The sequence below is a fragment of the Capra hircus genome, chromosome 29 (assembly GCF_001704415.2).
Source record: "Capra hircus breed San Clemente chromosome 29, ASM170441v1, whole genome shotgun sequence".
Classification (NCBI taxonomy): domain Eukaryota; kingdom Metazoa; phylum Chordata; class Mammalia; order Artiodactyla; family Bovidae; genus Capra; species Capra hircus.
Window position 1 is genome coordinate 42,361,024 of NC_030836.1, and position 20,786 is coordinate 42,381,809.

The 20,786-nt window shown below is 45.6% G+C and overlaps 1 protein-coding gene across 4 annotated transcripts in view; it reads right to left on the reverse strand.

Moving 5' to 3' along the window:
• LOC102176672 (HRAS-like suppressor 3) overlaps positions 1-20,286 on the reverse strand; it is a 35,955-nt gene extending 15,669 nt beyond the window's left edge. For 2 of the 4 annotated variants that reach the window (XM_018043373.1, XM_018043376.1), the window contains exons 1-3: positions 20,196-20,286; positions 19,648-19,725; positions 1,444-1,546 (exon numbers count right to left, since the gene is read on the reverse strand). In XM_018043373.1, coding sequence (XP_017898862.1) covers positions 1,444-1,546; positions 19,648-19,662 — 118 coding nt within the window. In that variant the 5' untranslated portion in view covers positions 19,663-19,725; positions 20,196-20,286. The other 2 variants (XM_018043375.1, XM_018043374.1) reach the window with 2 other exon arrangements.

Consider the following 20,786-nt stretch of genomic DNA (forward strand, 5'->3'; position numbering starts at 1 on the left):
CCCTTGGTGGGCAGTAGGGGGCTGGGACTAGGGAGAGGCAAGCTAGGTGCCTAGGGCACAGAAGTTCCAGCCCAGAGGTTCCAGCCCAGAGGTTCAGGAGGTTCCAGCCCCAGAAGTGCAAGTTCAGAGTCAACACCCAACAGTGAGGGCTTCCTTACACTCCACACGCTGGGTGCCACCCTGGTGAGAGTGAGCACAGGCTCAGAGGCAGAAGCAATGGGTGCTGATTCGGGTTCCATCACCGCATAGTCTTGACATGTCACTTAGCTGACCCAGTGCTGGGAATCCACAAATACAAGCTAAGATGGATTCATGAACACACATCAATGTAGGAATGTAAAAGTTCCTTTTAAAAGAATTATTTTACTTTTTAAAGTTAGTCTATTAAACAAAATACTAATTAAACAATTGGAGAAAGGGCACCTGGATGAGGCAAACACTCGATGACTGAATTGGGGGGAACCTCAGACTTGACAGCAGAGCATCAGGTTTAAAGGCAGCAAATAGAGAGTCAGAGGCAGGGTTTGAGTCCCACCTCCAGGACTTTCCTGCCATGTGATCTTGGACAAGTTGCTTAGCTTCTCTGCACCCCATTCCCTGCAGAAAATGCCCAATAAGTTCCACCTGTGCCTACAGCTGTGGCCAGGGAGCTATAAGGATTTAAGAAACTGACTCAGTAAGGTGCCTCCCTCAGTGCCTGGAACAGGGTTAGTGCCCAGCAAGTGTCTGCTCTCGTTGGTACTCGGTTGTTCTCTAAGTTCCCTTCCAGCTCTGACTTGCACCATTTCTCAGTAGTATGAGGTCAGTCCCCCTTGCCTCACCTATTTTGCAAGATTCCTGTGAAGCTCCAATGAGAAGATGTAGATAGAAGCATCTTTTCCCTTTAACGAGCATTGCTCACCCAGTGACGGTTGTCACACTGTCCACCCAGATCCCTGTCATGCCTTCCCTGTCTCCTGTCCAGCAGTTACACCCACTCAGCACAGTCACTCAATACTGAAGCCCTACTATGTTCTAGGCCTTGTCCAAGGTGCTGAAGAGGAACATGAACTAGACAGCCCACCTGCCCTCATCTAGTTTATGCTCTGGTGAAAGGACACTGACAATGAACAAATAGAAAAAATAAGATACTTTCAGGGTTTGAAAAGGCTGTGGGGAAGATTAAGTGAAGTCACCCAGGAGACGATGACCAGGGAAGGCTGCCCTCGCTCAGGCTAGGGAGGGCCACGCCCAGGAATGGCCATTTGAGTTGAGACTTGAATGATGAAAGGGAGGCAGCTGTGCTGAGAGCCAGGAAAGAGCATCACAAGCAGAAGGGAGAGCAAAAGTGTGGCCGAAGTCTTGTTGGGGAGCAAGAAGAATGTTGGGGTCCCTGGTTACCCACACCTCCCCCATCCCCTCTGCTTCCAGCCTCAGCATGGTGGAGGCCTTGGGTGCCCTTACTTGGTGGAGCCAGGTGGATCACATATCCGTTGCCAATGTAGACAGCCCAGTGTCTGTAGAAAGGGCGGAAAATCTCAATCAGGTCTCCAGGCTGGGGTTCAGGCTGCAAAACCAAGAAGAAGGCTGTTAGAGGTGATGGAAGAGCTGGGAACCAGGGCGGCGCTCAGCCCAGAGGGAGCAGCTCAGCGGCCTTCATCTCACAGCTCTCCAGGACGTCCTCCCGAGCCTGCCCGGCCACACCAGTGCCCAGCCCACTTCACACGCTTGTGTCCCAGAACTGCAGGGACTACGGGCCTGCCCATCTGTCTTTATGACTTGCAAAGTGCACTCCTAAAGGGTTTCTTCATTTGCTGGGGCGTCTATCTTCTTGTTACCCTTTATATTATTTACTGAACTTGAACTCTGAGTCAAGCACTCTGCTAAGTGTCTCACAGGTGCAGCTCAATAAATTCACACAACCCTCCTATGAGGTGGGCACTGTTGTGAACCCCGTGTGATGAAAGAGGAAATTAAGGCTCAGAGATGGAAAGAAATTTTTGCAAAACTTCGCATCCCCTGAGTGATGTGACCAGGACTCAGCGCTAGGCCTCCTGATTCCCAGGCCATCATCTTGACCGCCATAGTGACCATCAGGCAAGCACAAGGGTTATCTGACTAGAGCTGCCCACCTGGGGGCCCTGCAGAGGCCGCCAAATCTTGGGGGGGGGGGGGGTGCGGTATTCCACAGACACGCCCCTCCCTGACCCAGAGCCTGGCAGACAGGTGGAGTCAGCTTCTGGCAGTAATGTGCTCCTGGCTGCTCCTCCTGAGGGTGAGAGTGCATGCATGTGTGTGTGACAAGCAAAGAAAACTCTCTCTGCACTGTGCTCACTCCTCTACTTCTGACACCGGATGTGTGGGTTTCCCACACTAACCAGTTCAGTCCTCGGTGCACACTGACTGGGTGTCCCACAGTTTAACTCAGTTCTGACACTCACAGCCCAGAGTCAGTGCAGACCCCACAGGCTTAGTCCCAGGAGACTGAGCTTCAGATGCCAGGTGCAGGTTGAAGTTGATACCTGCGCTTTAAACAACTGGCTGTAAATTGATGGTTCCCACAGCCCCCTTCCTTGGGTTCAATGGATTGCCGGAACAGCTCATAGAACTCAGGAAAACAGTTTACTTGCTAGAAGACCCGTTCACTAGAAAATATGCAACTCAGGAATGGCCAGGAATGCAGAAGACAAGCTGTAGGGGGAGGGATTCGGAGCTTCCTTGCTCCCTCTGGGGACCACTGCTCTCCAGCACCTCCATGCTCTCACCAACACCCCATGTTAGGGCCTTTATGGAGGCTTCATTATGTGAGCTCTGTTGATGAGAACTTTGCCCACTGGTGATTAATGCTACCTCCAGCTCTTTGATCAGCTGGTCAGTTGAAAGAGGCTTCTGAATGATGAAATGCATTCCTCTCACCCCCACCGCTCAGGAAGTTACTCGGGTTTTACAAGCTCTGTGGCAGGAACCTGGGACCAAGACTAAATATACATTTCTCATTACATCACAGTGAGCATGTGTGGGAGTGAGGGTGTGCGTGCATCTGCAGGGAAAGGTGGGAAGGATGCTGAAACGCTCCTCAGAGCCCCGCCCTGTGATGAGAGCAGTGGCCCAGAGCATGAGAACAGTCAGGAGAGCTTCAAGATCACTGTCTTCAATGTATTGAGGTCCCAGTACCAGACACTGTGCTAAGAGCTGTAGGTGGGGGCACTCCGCTCTGGGCCAGAATTGGGGTAATGAGCCTCTCTCATCCAAACCAACCATAAATCTCTTTGGGACACCTGGAGACAGAGCTCCTCAGAGGCTGTTCCAGCCCTCTGTCCTTTCCTGCTCACCCCTTGCTCTTCAGGGACAGACCCATAGGGGTCTGTCCACATCCCACCTCCAAACTCTGGCCTGACTGAGAGATTCCATCAAAGATGAGTAGGGAGTATGGACTCCCCTGGGGTAGCAATGATGGGCAGTGGGAATAGCCCATCACCACTCTACAATGGCTGTGAAGCAGGATCAAGGGCAGTTCATTTCTATTTATAGAAGTATTAAAACTGCCAAGAAGCACCCCATGTGGCAGGAAGTATACAGACAAATCATGTTGTCTTATTGCAGCAATTATAATTTATCTTCCCAGAAAAAGGCACTCAGCCTTACTGAGAATCTATTTCAGAACACTGGACAATGGTTACAACTTACAAATCCCATTTGTTTTCCAAAACAAAGGGAAAAAATGTTTATTAATTGTTGGGTAAGAGTTAGGAGGTCTTCAAGGATCCCCAGAAGGGAAATTAAGTGGGCATTTCCATGAATAAGCCGGGACATAAAGGCAAAGCAGAGACCCAGCCCTCAGGGAGCCTAAAGATGAGAAAAGGAGACATTTTGGACTTGAGTAATATGAGGGCCTCCCTGGTGGCTCATACATTAAAGAGTCTGCCTGCAATGAAGGAGACACAGGTTCGATCCCTCAGTCAGGAAGATCCCCTGGAGAAGGGAATGGCAGCTCACTCAAGTATTCTTGCCTGAGATTTCCATGGACAGAGGAGCCTAGTGGGCTACAGTCCATGGTGTCGCAAAAAGTCAGACACAACTGAGCAACTAACATTTTCACTTAATATGCTGTCAAGTAATAAGCAGCCAGTAGGTACGCAGACCCAAGGAGCTCACTGTGTCCCAAGCAAATCACAATGAAAGAAGACCAATGCAGAGAAACATGTTTACTATAGATACACACACACACACACACACACACACAGCAACAAAAATATGTACGAAGAAACTCGAGCTCTGTAACACTGAATACTGATGCTAAGTGAAAAAAGCCATACCAAAAACCTACCTACAGTAAAAATCTACATACTGTGTGATTCCATTTATTTGTCATTCCAGAACAGCCATCCCTATAGGACAGAAAAGTAATCCATGATTGCCAGGGGCTACAAGGGGTGGGCAAGAAAGGGGTATGAGGGAATTTTGGAGCAATGAAAGTTTCTGTACTATTCTGTATTTGATCATGGTGAATGGTTACTCAATTGTATGTGTTTATCAAAACCCACTGAACTGAACACCAAATGGAGTAAATTCGACCTTAATTTTTTAATTAATAAATTTTTTTAACTTTGAAAAATGGATTTCTACAGTTTGAAAGCAAAAAAGCTGTGATTTTTTAAATATTCAATCATATTGCCTCTCTTATAAACGGCAAAAGGTACATATTTCCAAATATGAACTAGCTTAAAACATGTCACCACTCAAGGAAATTTCTTTTTAAAAATGATCTGAAGGTGATGGATTCAGCCGTGGGGCCCTGTGCACTAGTTAGAAGCAAGGACTCGATGTTCACGTGACAACACAGGCTATCTTAGCTACAATGCTGAGTGGAAAAATGAAGACTGAGCTCTGCAAAATACCACTTATATAAATTAAAGACGCCCACACACAAACCAATAATACACGTCTTATCAGAACCATACCCCAAAAAGTTATTTTTAAAAAGCAACAACAAAAGAATCTCAAAAACACACACATCATTTTAGAAATTAAAGAACATATATTAAACATATTAGGATGCTAGCTAACCATTGGGAAGATGGAGAGAAAAATGATGATATAATGGAACTTAAAAGTAAACAGAAGACAAGGGGTCTTGCAAGGACCAGTGAGGACAGGTTGCCATGAACACACACATGAATAATGCACCCTCTTTCACTAAACTCTAACTGGAGAAACAACTGCTCAATGATACACACAGCCAACTCTGCTCAATCAAAATTAAAAACTCAAGAAATCGTGTTATAAATTTAGAAATATGGGAACTACAGTCCTTGGGCCCGTTGTGTGCCTCTGCTTATTTTTGTCTGCTGGCAAAGAGTAATGTTTACATTTTTTAATGGTTGGGGGGACAGTCAAAAGAAGAATATATTGTGACACAAGAAATTATATGAAATTCAAACTCCAGCATCTATAAAGTTTTATTGGCATCCCCATCATTTACGTTGTGGCCAATGGTGTTTTCTCTCTATGGCAACAGAGACCAGACATAGTAAAATGTTCCCTCTCTGGCCCTTAAGTTTGGATTGAAAGTGATCCATCCCTCACTCAGCTTGATCCCCAGCTCCAAAATCTAGTGGTATGCTATGCCAGGTGATCTTCCCCCTGGAACAGGGGAGCCAGCAGGAAGCCAGCAATTCTCCCGAGCGCAGTAACCAGGGCTCTCCCACACAACGCAGGCAATGACAATGGCAAAGCTGAGACTCTGCCCCCACGGGATTTCAGAACAAAAGGTCTTTATCCTCTCCACAAAAGCACAGCTTATACTGAGCTGTGTAACAGCCATTTTCCTTAGCAAGCAAATGGGGAACCGTGTCTGGCCTCCACAATTCATATGGGAAAAACAACCTAGACAACCACTAATAAGCACCAGTGAAATAAATTATCTTATATGTGTATGTATATACAGCCAATAGAGAGAACAGGTTGGTTTTACATGAGCAGACACAGAAGCAATCGAAAAGATAAGTTGGAAAACATTACCCCACTTTTGTTTAAAAAACATCATTGTGACAAATACATGATATTGCTTTTATGTGAAATCTAAAACTAGGCTACAAATAAACTTATCTGCAAAACAGAAATAGAGTTACAGATGTAGAAAATAAACTTATGGCTCTGGGGGGAGGGGAGTAGTGAAAGATAAATTGGAAGAATTTATTGGCACATACACATCACTACATATAAAATAAATAACTAATAAGAACCTACTGTATAATGCAGGGAATTCTACTCAATACTCTGTAATGGCTTATATGGGAAAAGAATCTAAAAGAGTGGGTGTATGTATACGTATAACACACTCACTTTGCTGTATAGCTGAAGCTAACACAACATTGTAAATCAAATATACCCCTATAAAAATTATTTTAAAAAAAACATTGTACACATATAAGCAAAACATATTATACACTATGTACGAGCTACAGAAAATACATCAAATTGTTATATACTATATACAGTGGGGGACTGGGATTCAGAGACTTTTACATTTTATGTTATATTATTCTATTGTTTTTAATCAATGTGAATTACTTTTATGATAAAAAAAATTTTTAATAATTTTAGATGGGAAAAAATCCTTCATACTGATGACCTTGCAGTTTTTTAATTGGAAAAGGTGAATATTCTCTGTCACCAAAACCTCCTAAAACCATCTTTCATTTGAATCCTGTAAATATTACCATGTTAATAATGCTTAAAAATCATTAACATTTAAATATGTCAATAACACATAAAACCACAAAATAAAACCTAAAATAATATAGGTGGATACACGTCAGATCTTAGAATAGAGATGGACATTCTAAAGATAAAGTCCAAAGAAAAAGGCATAAAGTAAAAGATTGAAAGTTTTTATCGGTTTCCGTGGTGGCTCAGTGGTGAAGAATCCAGCTACCAATGCAGAAGACACAAGTTTGATCCCTGATCCAGGAAGATCCCACACGCCTTGGAACAATTAAACCTGTGTGCCAAAACTATTGAGCCTGAACTCTACAGCCCAGGCACCGCAACTACTGAAGCCCACGCACCCTAGAGCCCGGGCTCAGCAACAAGACAAGCCTCTGCAACTACAGAGTAGACCTCGCTCATCGCAACTAGAGGGAAACCCTCGCAACAATGAAAACCCAGCAGTCAAACATAAATAAATAAATAATAAACATTTGGGGGGGAAAGTTTTTATGATTGAAAAAAAAAATGTTAAAGTTCTTCTTATTTCAACTTTCTATCATTGCCTATTATGTTCACACTCCCTCTTAAGAGAAAATGACCACCCACAATCCCGACTGCCCCGGCAGCCATATTTTATGCCACGTGACCACGGCATCTCAGCCTCCACCAGCTGGACTAGAAAAAGGCACGGACCCCAAGCAGGTCAGTGTCCTGTGATCCTCCATGGTCCTCTCTCTCACTCTCAAAAATTTGAATCAAGTAATTTTTAAAACTAGCTTTTGACACGAGAGCCTAAATTGAAAAATCATGACATGGAGGAGACAAGAGAGACCCCAGTGAAGCACAGGCCAAACCAAGGGGTGGAGTTCTCACACCCACTCTGACCAAGCAGAAGACCCCTGTGGACAGTGGGAGAGAAGGAAGCAGGCTCATCAAGAACAGCTAGCTCAGTCACGCCACGGGTGGAGCACTGAAAGTGAAAATGAAGTCGTCCAGTCATGCCCGACTCTTTGTGACCCCATGGGTAATAGTCTGCACCAAGCTCCTCCATCCATGGGACTTTCAAGGCAAGATTGCTGGAGTGGGCTTGCCATTTCCTTCTCCAATGCATGAAAATGAAAAGTGAAAGTGAAGTCGCTCAGTCGTGTCCGACTCTTAGCGACCCCATGGACTGCAGCCTACCAGGCTCCTCCGTCCATGGGATTTTCCAGACAAGAGTCCTGGAGTGGGGTGCCATTAGAGATGCACAAATTTCAGCTTCGGAGTGCCTGGAATCACCATGATCCTGAACTGTCTCCCAGCCCCTGGGAGGCCCAGCTTTATTAGAGCTCCTGTACTTAAGTTTTCCCCTTACGCCTCTACATATGTCCTTAGAATAAACCTTCTTTACTTGAGCTAGCTTAAGTGGGCTGCTTGTAATCAAAAGAACCAGGCCAGAAAATTCTGTGCACTGAAAAAACACCACAGACAAACTACCATGACTAACTGGAAGAAAATGACAGCCTTAATATATAAAGAATTTTCATGAATCAAGAAAAAAACACTGAAACAGAAAAAATGGAGACAGAGTATAATAACTAATTTTTAAAAGAGAAATATATATTACCACTAACACAAGAAAACTTATTCTATCTCAATAGTAATCAAATTAAAGCAAATTTAAAAAATGGTTCAGGGGAAATACTAATACTAAATATAAGAAAAGATGCAGGTAAACAGATACCTTCAGTCACTGTTGATAGGAGTATAAATCAATACAACTCTTTTCTGAAGGTCAATTTGGCAATTTGTATCACTAACCTTAAAAATGGGCTTCCAGTGGTAAAGAACCTGCCTGCCAATGCTGGAGACATAAGAGAGGTGGGTTGGATCCCTAGGTCAGGAAGATCCCCTGGAGGAGGGCATGGCAACCTAGAGAATCCTTTGGACAGAGGAGTCTGGCAAGCTATGATTCACAGGGTCGCAAAGAGTCGGACACAACTGAAGCAGCTTAGTATGCACGCCTGCACACAATCTTAAATATATTCGTATTCTCTGGCTCACATCTTTATAGACCAGCTCTTAATAATAACCTGAAACGCATATAAAAGATGTCACAAACTCACATCTAATGACAAAACATTAGATACCTAAATATTCTACATAAAGATATTAGTTAAATTCTGCCATATTTATATAGTATACTGTACAGTTATATTTTAAAAGAATACTTAAGGACAAGAAATAACCATAACATAATGGTTAATAAAAAAGCTTTACAATCAAGGATAACTCAATTTTTTAAGTTAAAGAAAAAAACCTTTACACAAAATGGTATTTTTTTAAAACTTTGTTTCAAAAGGAAAACCAACACATTAAAAAAAATTGTGGAAGTACACCAAAATGTAAACAGTGTTTATTACTAGGTGGTGGAATTTGGGATATTAATTTTCTTTTTAATTATTTTCTAGTTTTCCAAAAGTGTAAATACATATATATTTGCTTTAGAATCAGAAAACAATGTAAGGTTTGATAAACATCAGTGTGCTCAATCTGGGGTAATCCCTACAATTACTATTATGTAACAAAAGAAATACACAAAAGACTAGAAAGATATATACCAACATCCTAACAGATTCCCTCCAGGTGCTCAGGCTAAGGGTGGTTGTTGTGATTATTTTGTTTCCTTCTATTTTTCTGCATTTTGCAGCTTTTCTGCAATGAGCATTTGTAAGTTTATAGCATACTTTCCAACTTTATTATTTCTCCACTTTATTATGAAAATTTTTCAAATGCTCAAAATTGAAAGCTTTTTTTCATGAACATATACCCACCACCTAGATTCTACCATTGTGTTACTGTATGTACTTTATCACAAATATGTCCACCTATTCATTCCAACTGTATGTATCTTTACACTCCTTTTAAACGTCTGTGAAAGGCAGACATAAAGCACTGGGGCGCCCAGGACAATGGCAACAGTGACAACAGCAGCAAAACAAGCATGTGACGTGCTCTCCCGCTGACGGGCTCCAGAACTCACTGGGTTCCTGACCCCAAGCCTCCAGCCTTTACCCCGAGCTGTGGTCTCAGACCCGAGCCTTGCCCAAATTACAGGGGAGGAGGCTGCCAGCATGCATGCAGAATCACCCTGCCCTTAACAAACACTCTCTCCCACCTCAGGGAAGCGGTGTAACTGGTCAACGATACCCCTTGAGAATTCTTTCCCCTTGGGGATGCTCGCCTCTGCCTGGGAGGGTCAAAGGACTCATTCGTTTGCTCATTCCCTCAACAGAGGCTCACAGAGCCAGGTACCTGGGCTACGCCCATGAACAAAGCCAAGATACCCGTCTTCATAGAGCTCTTGTTCAGTATCAGAGAGAGAGAAAGAAATTCTTCAAATGCATTTAAAGCCTCAGTGTCGGTGTGCTTAGTTGCTCGGTCATGTGCGACTCTTTGTGACCCCATGGACTGTAGCCCGCCAGCCTCCTCTGTCCATGGGATTCTCCAGGCAAGGATACTGGAGTGGGTGGCCATTCCCTTCTCCAAGGAATCTTCCTGATCCAGGGATCGAACTCGGATCTCCTGCATTGCAGGAGGATTCTTTATCGTTTGAGCCACCAGGGAAGCCCCAGTAAATGATGTTATCAAATAGAAGAGATATCAAATAAGAACAAAAAGAAAGAAAAGGTAAAACAGGATTAAGTGGTCTGAAGCACAATGTGGTGGGGGGGGGGGTGGGTTGGAACACAGGCTGCAACAGTCTAAGGGTGTCAGGGAAGGCAGAGAGTGGGCCCCGCAGATACCGGGAACATTCAGGCCAAGGGGACAACCTGAGCAAAGGCCCCAGGTAGGCGTGTGTTTGAGGAACATCCTGGAGGCCAGCGTGGCTGGAGTGCGGGGGGAGGAGGAGAGGGTAGGATGGAAGATGGAGAGAGAAGCTGATGGCTCAGACAAGATGGGGCGAGCAGGGCATGAGAAATAATGGATTCTGAACTTCTTTGAAGGTGGACTCAACAAGATTTGCAATGAGGGAAGATTTGAAGGAGAGAGGAGTGAAATGTGACTTCAAGGTTTCCAGGAGGCTGAATGGGCAGGCTGCTGGCGGGGAGGGTACACTGGGGTGAAATGTCCACCTGGAACGGGGCAGCTGCATGTGTGAGTCTGGAGGTCAGAGGAGCGGTCTGGGGTGAAGGTCACTGCTGATCTTTAGAACAGCTCCTATTGGGAGTTGGAGGTAAAAATCTGGCTGAAATGGGTATAAGAGAGACCAGGAGGAGAGGACCTCCTCCTGGGAAAGGCAGCATCAGAGATTTTTGTTGAAGTCTTGAAAAATGAGGGGGAGCATGTATTCAAACCCAAATCCTGCCCTTTTTTTTTTTTTGGCCACACCATGTGGCAGATGGGATTTCCTGACCAGGAATCAAACCTGTGTCCTCTGCAGTGGAAGCGCTGAGTCTTAACCGCTGGACTGCCAGAGAAGTCCCCCAAATCCTTCACTCTTAACTCTCACACTCCGCTGCAATCAGAGGAGGCAGAAAAGCAAATAGATGGAGAGCAGACAGATGGAGACAGGTGAACAGGGGTGGGGCCAGACAGGAGCCAAAGCACAGCAGTGCGGGCATCTCAGGGCGATCTTAGGGTTGGGTCCGAAGCAGGATCCCTGGGGTGGACCCAGGCCTGGTGTTTTGGGGGTTTTTTTAAGCCTCCAGGTGATTCTACTGTGCAGCCCAGAGGAAGAACCACAGGAGAGGGTGTCCGTAGGGCAGAGAAGGCTAGACAGAGAGGGGCAGTCGTACCTCATTTTGCAGTTGGGGAAACCGAGACTAAGATGAGGTCACTTACCCAGGGTCAGCCTGCAAGTAGCCAATCAGGAACCTGAACCCCACCTCGTCCCCACCACAAGGAGGAGGGACACCACCCAGCCCTCTAGCAGATTTCGCCATCTGCCCCTGAATGATAACCAACATTCACTCCTGCAACTCAGAGCCAGTGTGAGACCCTCAGGTGCGGGCACTGCACAGGAAAGGCACTTCCAGAAGAATTTTTAACCCAAGGATTGAAACAAAGCAAAAGCAATGTTTTTCTTTCATTCAAGACCACTAGGAAGCATTCCAGTCCACCCACGCTCAGCCCCATTTAGCCCCCTTGTCAGAAGTTTGCAATCTGTTTTTTTTTAATTAATTTATTTTTATTGAAGAATAATTGCTTTACAGAATTTTGCTCTTTTCTGTCAAACCTCAACATGAATCAGCCATAGATATACATATATCCCCTTCTTTTCGAACCTCCCTCCCGTCTCCCTCCCCATCCCACCCCTCCAGGTTGACACAGAGCCCCCATTTGAGTCTCCTGAGCCACACAGCAAATTCCCATTGGCTATCTATTTTACATATGGTAGTGTAAGTTTCCATGTTACTCTTTTCATACATCTCACCTTCTCCTCCCCTCTCCCCGTGTCCATAAGTCTATCCTCTATGTCTGTTTCTTCACTGTTGCCCTGTAAATAAATTCTTCAGTACCATTTTTCTAGATTCCAATATATGTGTTAGAATACAGTATTTATCTTTCTCTTTCTGACTCACTTCACTCTGTATAATAGGTTCTAAGTTCATCCACCCCACCAGAACTGACTCAAATGCGTTCCTTTCTATGGCTGAGCAATATTCCATTGTGCATATGTACCACAACTTCTTTATCCATTCATCTGTCGATGGACATCTAGGTTGCTTCCATGTTCTAGCTGTTGTAAATAGTGCTGCAGTGAACAATGGGATACATGTGTCTCTCAGTTTTGGTTTCTTCAGGGAATATGCCTAGGAGTGGGATTGCTGGGTCATACGGTGGTTTTATTCCTAGTTTTATAAGGAATCTCCATACTGTCTTCCATAGTGGCTGTATCAATTTACATTCCCACCAACAGTGCATGAGCGTTCCCTTCTCTCCACACCCTCTCCAGCATTTATTGTTTGTAGACTTTTTGATGATGGCCATTCTGACCAGTGTGAGGTGATTATCTCATTGTACTTTTGATTTGCATTTCTCTAATAATGAGTGATGTTGAGCATTTTTCATGTATTTTTCATGTGTTAGCCATCTGTATGTCTTCTTTGGAGAAACGTCTGTTTAAGTCTTTCTCCCACTTTTTGATTGGGTTTTTTTTTTCTGGTGTTGAGTTGTATGAGTTGTTGGTATATTTTGGAAGTTAATCCTTTGTCAGTTGATTCATTTGCTATTATTTTCTCCCATTTGAGGGTTGAATTTTCACCTTGCTTATAGTTTCCTTTGCTGTGCAAAAGCTTTTAAGTTTAATCAGGCCCCAGTTATTTACTTTTGTTTTTATTTCCATTACTCTAGGAGGTGGGTCCTAGAGGATCTTGCTTTATGTCATCGAGTGTTCTGCCTATGTTTTCCTCTAAGAGCTTTATAGTTTCTGGTCTTACATTTAGGTCTTTAATCCATTTTGAGTTTATCTTTGTGTATGGTGTTAGGAAGTGTTCTAATTTCATTCTTTTACATGTAGCGGTCCAGTTTTCCCAGCGCCATTTATTGAAGTGGCAGTCAATGTTGATTTTTTTTAATGAAATATTTCAGGAGTACAAAAAACACAGAAAGTAGGCTAGTGAGCATGACTGCTGTGTTTAAAGCAGGATGCATTTGGTTTTTAGAAACTGCATACTGATTACAGCCTTCGTTCAAATTCCAGCTGTACTACTTATTAGCTGAATAGCCGTGGTCACCGTTACCTAACTCCCAGCCTCAGTTCCCTCAGCTCTAAGATAAGGGTAATTACAGCACACAATTCAGAAGACTGTCCTGAGGACATTAGTTAGTACTGTAAAGCAAACACTACCTGGTACACAGGTGCATCCTCAGTCACTGCAGTAGAGTCTGACTCTTTGCGACCCCATGGACTGTACCCCACCAGCCTCCTCTGTCCATGGGATTCTCCAGGCAAGACTGCTGGAGTGGGAATTGAAAGAGACACGTGTACCCCAACATTCATCACAGCACTGTTTACAATAGCTAGGACATGGAAGCAACCTAGATGTCCATCGGCAGACGAATGGATAAGAAAGCTGTGGTACATGTACACAATGGGATATTACTCAGCTAATAAAAAGAATGCATTTGAGTCAGTTCTAATGAGGTGGATGAAACTGGAGCCTATTATACAGAGTGAAGTAAGTCAGAAAGAAAAACACCAATACAGTATATTAATGCATATATATGGAATTTAGAAAGATGGTAACGATGACCCTATATGCACAACAGCAAAAGAGACACAGATATAAAGGACAAACTTTTCAACTCTGTGGGAGAAGGCGAGGGTGGGATGATCTGAGAGACTAGCACTGAAACATGTATATTATCATATGTGAAATAGATGACCAGTCCAAGTTTGATGCATGAAGCAGGGCACTCAAAACCAGTACACTGGGACAACCCTGAGGGATGGGATGGGGAGGAGGTGGGAGGGGGTTTTGGATGTACACCCATGACTGATTCATGCCAATGTATGGCAAAAAACACCGCAATATTGTAAAGGAACTAGCCTCCAATTAAAATAAACAAATTAATTTTTTAACAAAGAATACTGGAGCGGGTTGCGATGCCCTCCTCCAGGGGATCTCCTGACTCAGGGATAGAACATGTGTCTCCTACATTGGCAGGTGGGTTCTTTCCCACTAGCGCCACCTGGGAAGCCCTGGCAAATAGGTGGCATTCTGTAAATGTCAGTTTTTGCTGCCACTGTTCTTGGGGATGTTTTATTATTCTTAATTTGGAAGGTTCACAGACAGCTCCAGGACCAACTGGAGACACTCTGGAGGTTGTGAAACCCTCTTTGTTCCCAAATCACATGCTGTGGTGAGTGTGGAAACCCCTCATCTCACCCACTCCATTTCCAATACTCTGGGGAAACCCTCGAGAGGCATGTAATTCAAAACAAAAGCAAAACCCTGAAGTCTGGGGAGGGTGCTGAGAACGTATTTTGCCGGCAGAGAGTTGGGAGTTTTAATGCAAAGACTTTAGGAAGAAAAGAAACCCCGGAGGAGCCCACCCTCAATACTGTCTGTCTGAGACTGCATTTTCAGAAGCAGAACCCAGTCCACCTAAGACTGAGGCCCCTTTGCTCCATTGCTGTGTGACCTTCAGGAATCACTTAACCTCTCTGAGCTTCTCCAGCAGAGTTTGTGTTAGGAATAATGGGATAATGGGGGTGAGAACTCTAAAAACCACTTAACACCTGTTAGAGAGTCCCAAACTCATGCCCCAGGCTGGGTGGGTGCAGGGAACTGGGTGAAGGGGGAGGCCAGACTCCCCAGCTTCAGGCCCAGCAAGAAGGTAGAGGAGGGCCTGGGTTGACTCATCACCTCTTCCCTCCCAGCCTCTGGGAGAGGGACAGTAGCAGCTCCAATCGGGCACCAGTCCAGCCCCAGCAGCCCAAAGGTCATGGGTATTCTGAAAAAGGAGGCAAAACTCATCTGCCTTCCCAGGCTCTTGACCCCCACAAACTCCAGACCTGTTCCACATGTTGAACCTCAGCCCACAGGAACCAGGACTTCCCCTGAACTCATCTGGGAACCACCACCGCTGCCACCGGGCACCCCTCGGAGTTTTCACAAGTTACTTGGAATCCTTACAGCAGCCCTATTTTAACCACCAGAAAACAGCTCAAAGATGGAAAGTAACTTGCCCAAGAGAACTCCTGAGAAGTGGTGCCAGGGGGCTTCCCTGCTGGCTCAGTGGTAAAGAATCCACCTGCTAATGCAGGAGACATGGGACCAATCCCTGATCCGGGAAGATCCTGTATGCCATAGAGCAACTAAGCCCGTGCCCACAGCTACTGAGCCTGTGCTCTAGAACCCGGGAGCCTGCCAGGCTGAACTACTGAAGCCCGCCTGCCCTAGAGCCTGCGCTCTGCGACAAGAGAAGCCACAGCAGCAAGGAGCCCGCAAACTGCCACTGGACACCAGGCCCCACTCGCCACAGCTAGAGAAAAGCCCCCGCGGCAATGAAGACCCAGCACAGCCAAAAATAAATTCATTAACTAAATTATTTTTAAAAAGAAGTGATGCCAGGATTACACTACAGGTCCTCCTGAACCCAAAGGCCAAGTTCTTTCCGCTGCACCCAGTAATTCACACGAAGCTTCTGACATTTGCTCACCACCCCCATGGTGAGTTTTGCCACTGCTTCACAAGGCCCTTGACTGTTTTCTAGCAAATCCCCACTCATCCTTCATGTCTCTGCCTCCTCAGTGCCTTCCCCTGACTTCCCTGTAGAGAGGGTTTATCAGCCACAGCCCGTTTTGTCTATAATGATGACTATAATTGTCAGGCTGAGCCCCGGGGAAAGGAGCAATCAGTTTCCCTGCCCAGCCCACCAGCTGCACTGGGCAGCCAGCCAGGCACATACAATGTTCTCAGCAGAGGTTTGTGGGCTAGAGGAACACTCTGCTTCCTGCTCAAGCCCCCTCCACGGTACAGATGAACCCTTGCCCTGCCTGAAGCATCCACTTCTCCCTCCTCCCCTTTGCACCTTAACTAGCTCCACAGAGATCTGTCAGGATGTCAGGCAAACCTAGAGGGTCGTGAAGAGGTCCATAAGAGAGTCTCAAGTCAGAGCCCAGAGCAGGCTCATCAATTTCTGCATATCTGCAGGCAGGAATAGAGATGCAGATGTAGAGAACAGACTTGTGGACACAGGAGGGGAAGGGAGGGTGGGATGAATTGAGAGAGTGCCACTGGCTTACGTATACTGCCATGTGTAAAATAGAAAGCTAGCGGGAAGCAGTTTTGTAGTGCATGGAACTCAGCTCAGGGCTCTGTGATGACCTAGAAGGTGGAATGGGAGTCGGGGTGGGAGAGAGGCTCCAGAGGGAGGGGATGTGTGTATACTTATAGCTGATTCGTGTTGTACAGCAGAAACCAACACAACACTGTAAAGCAATTATCCTCCAGCTTGAAATAATTTTTTTTTTAATTTCTCCATATCTGGAGCCTCAGAGGCCCTTTGGATCTTCACTTACCCAGCAGCAGCTGCTCAACAAGCCACGGGTTTAAGGACAGGGTGCATGGAGAAGAGAAGGCAAAGCTCTTGGACCACGCCTCCTAAGCAAATGTATTAATAGAACACAGTGGCACTGACCTGGAGGCCTCAGGACTGGACTGAAGGGCTTGGAGAAATGTGGGCCCATATGGTAGACATGCAGCCTCTCCAACCCAGGGAGATTCAGAGAGCTTCTATCAGAATAACTAACAATTGTCAAGTCCTAAAAGCCAGGCTTCCCAGGTGGCTCCGTGGCAAAGAATCTGCCTGCCATACAGGAGATGTAGGTTTGATTCCTGGGTTGGGAAGATCCCTTGGAGAAGAGAATGGCAACCCACTCCAGTATTCTTGCCTGGGAAATCCCATGGACAGAGGAGCCTGGCAGTCTATAATCCATGGAGTTGCAAAGCGTCGGACACGACAAAGCACACACACACACACACACATGTACACACACACACAAGAGCCAGGCAGTGGCATACATAGAGTAGGAAAGTACACCCATCCTCTGGGTGCAGACAAATAGACGAGTTGTCCATAGAGAATTTTAAATCAATAAGACCTACCAAGAGTCAGTCTGCTGTTTATTATCACCATATGCTGACACTTTTAAACAGTATCAGTGATAATGGTCTAAGTTCTAACTCATGCAGTTCCTGCCAAGATTTAATAACATGCATGCGAGCTTTAAGTAAGCATACATTCCTATTCTTTGAAAAGCTTAGTTTTCTATGTGGAAGTCTAATCAGAGAACACCTAGCTATACAATGAACCTCCAGCACACACAGACTCAGCTCCATGTGTCTGCTCCAACAGTAAGTTCTGAATGGCTCAGAATGGTTCAAGTTCACTTTCAGGACAGTTTGGGCTACCAATCCCTCCCTACATTTTCCTGTGTTTAAACAGAAGACAAGCGTCTGCGCTCCCAGCACCAGAAGAAAAGAGACTAAAAGAGAAGTGTCTGAAAGTCTGAATCAATTTCACTGGGAACTAAACTCTCATTCTAAAGCAATGGATTAAATAAATGTCAAAGTTCGCCATCATTCAGCCATTTTCTCTGATTTTTGCCAAAGAAGAAAAACTTGGGAGAATTTTACCAAATAAAAACTTATGATGGATTTTCTGGTGAAGATGTTTTAGTCAAAATGTTTTAAATGTGGATATATTTAAAAGCCACTAGAATGGATAAACAACGAAGTCCTACTGTATAGCACAGGGAACTATAGTTAATATCCTGTGATAAGTTATAATGGAAAAGAACATTAAAAAGAATATATGTGTGTATATATATATAACTGAATCACTGTGTTGTACAACAGAAATTAACACATTATAAATCAACTATACTCCAATAAAATCAATTTTAAAAATAAAAAATCAGAAATTCTCTAGCAGTCCAGTGCTTAGGACTCTCCGATCTCACTGCCTAAAGCCTGAGTTCTACCCCTGGTCAGGGAACTGAATCCCGCAAGCTGAATGGCACAGACAAAAAACAAAACAAACCAAAAACCTAGAGATCAACAAACATAAATTAAAAATAAAAGCCACTAGAATTAATTTTTTAAGACATAGGCAGCATTGCAGTTTCTGGAATTTATTACAAAATGGGATTTTTATTAATCTCTGACAAACCGATTCTAATGTTTAAGGCTTTTCCTATTTGTATATCTGTTGTTTCATATGAGAGAAGCTTTTGAAATTAATAAAAAGTGTTCTTCAGTCAACTGTGAGCCAAGACAGATTGACAAGTCTGCCTCTACTGAGAGCTGCATATGCAAAGAAGATCAGTTTTCTCAAAGTCAAGGACAACTTTTCAGAAGAAGTTCCAAAACAGAAACTATAACGTTGTCATTATTCATGACCATAACCAACCTAACTATAAGAACAAGTTTTCTTCTAAACTACATTAATGCAACTAAAAACTATTAACCCATTACTTCTATTTTTCTCTATAACATCTACCCTACTTTTCAATTTTTATTTTTTCACTGGCATGATTTCATATACAAAGCTCAACAGAAGCAACTTTACTGTGTTTCTTTTCCAGCCATTACTAAATATTTATTTCATGATTATTATTGAAAATAATGTTGTTAGATAAGGAAGAGGGATGTTTTTAAATGACCACTCCCGGCATCAAATATGCCAGATACACCCTAATACCACGCATGCCTTAAGCTCTTTACACGGATTAAACCATAATCATAATCAGAACAATGAATTACAGGTGAGCACTTAATATGTGTGCAAAGCACGTTCTGAGCCCTTCAGAAGTATTAAGTCACATAATCGTCACTCTGGGACTGGAAACGTGATCAACGTGCCACAGCTAGGGAACAGGATGGTGAACATGATCCCAGGGGTGTCTTCCTCAAAAGCCGGGCTCAGAACCTCTCCGCAGAGGGTCCTGATAGGTTGAAAGGAAGCATGTACTAAGCCCCTTTATGATTTCTGAACCACATCATAGATTAGAGGTAGGAAAAGTGAAAGTTGGGAAACTGCTAGCAGGGCGCCATGAAGCGTCTCAGCTGAGGCCAGAAAAACGCCCCTGTGGTCAAACCCAGGCAGTGGGGGCGGGGTGGGGTGCAGCAGGTGCAGCCCAGACATCCTGCCCCAGGAGCCCCTCCAGGTGCTCTGGTCTGACTCAGGAAGGCAGACAGGACCTTGGCGGAGCAAGTCTCTCCTTGCTGCCTCCCAGCTCCGGTTGGCCCTGCCTTCCCCGGCTCCTGTTTCAGGCAAACAGGACCTGCCCATACAAGTACTCACACTAAGACAATTCTAACCACTGACCGTCTCACGCCTGATGCCCACCCCACCGGCCAATGGAGGTGTGGCCCGCACATCTTCAAGGACCCGTTCTCTGATGACTCAGACCGACCCAGACACGGCCCCCACCCCCAGCCCACGCACACCCGGATTACTTACAAAGGGTGCACGCATCTTCTTGGGTGATGGCGGCCCTCGATTTCAGGCTGGAGTTGACTTTATCAGCTGTGTAAATGCCTGAGGCAGGAGGGAGCGGGGAGTCACCGTCAGTAACAAGAAACCGCCTCCCCAAGACCCCAGGGGCCAGTGACTTCTGGCGGAGGAGACCGTGCCCAGTTGATCTCCAAATTCTCGCGCAACGACCGGCTCACTGCATTCCAGCTCCTTGCCGGTCCCCTCCCAGCCCCTGCACCTGGCCATGAACCCTCGCAGGGCGGGCAGGAAGGTTCACCTGATACCGGAGAGGCTGGCGGTGCAGCGGCGGGGAGCGCGATCGGTGTCACCTGCTCGGGCGGCAGCGCCCCAGAAAGTCCGCGGCGCCGCGCCCGCGCGGCCCTTCCTCCCTGCCGCTGCGCTCAGCTAAACCGAACTAACTTGTTTACTCCGGTCTCACACAAGTCCTCCATCCCCTACACAGCCTGGGACACCGGGAGAGCCACCCCAAGCGTCTCACCCTCCTTACGAGCTGGGATTACTGCTCCACCCACCTCGCGAACTTAGAAGGCAGTAGCGGCCTCCACCAGGAAGGGAACCAGTTAAATGGCCGCAGAGTTCAGGCCCGCATGAGGTCACTCGGCCCCTCCCCGTGTGGCTGATTCGAGCCTCGCAGAGCTCACGCCCAGGGTGACAGGGACAGCCTGCTCCGGCCTCTGGGGCAGACAGGCCAGGATGCTTTCCGCTCACCGCGAACCCTCTCCACACACACTACCCTGAGAAGAGGAGCCCCGAGAACCCAGCTCCGGGCCACCCCCGCGCAATATTTTAAGATCTCGTATACCTATCTATAGAGAAGGCGATGGCACCCCACTCCAGTACTCTTGCCTGGAGAATCCCATGGACGGAGGAGCCTGGTAGGCTGCAGTCCATGGGGTCGCGAAGAGTCGGACACGACTGAGTGACTTCCTTTCATTTTTCACTTTCATGCATTGGAAAAGGAAATGGCAACCCACTCCAGTGTTCTTGCCTGGAGAATCCTAGGGATGGGGGAGCCTCGTGGGCTGCCGTCTATGGGGTCGCACAGAGTCAGACACGACTGAAGCAACTTAGCAGCAGCAGCAGCATACCTATCTATACATATC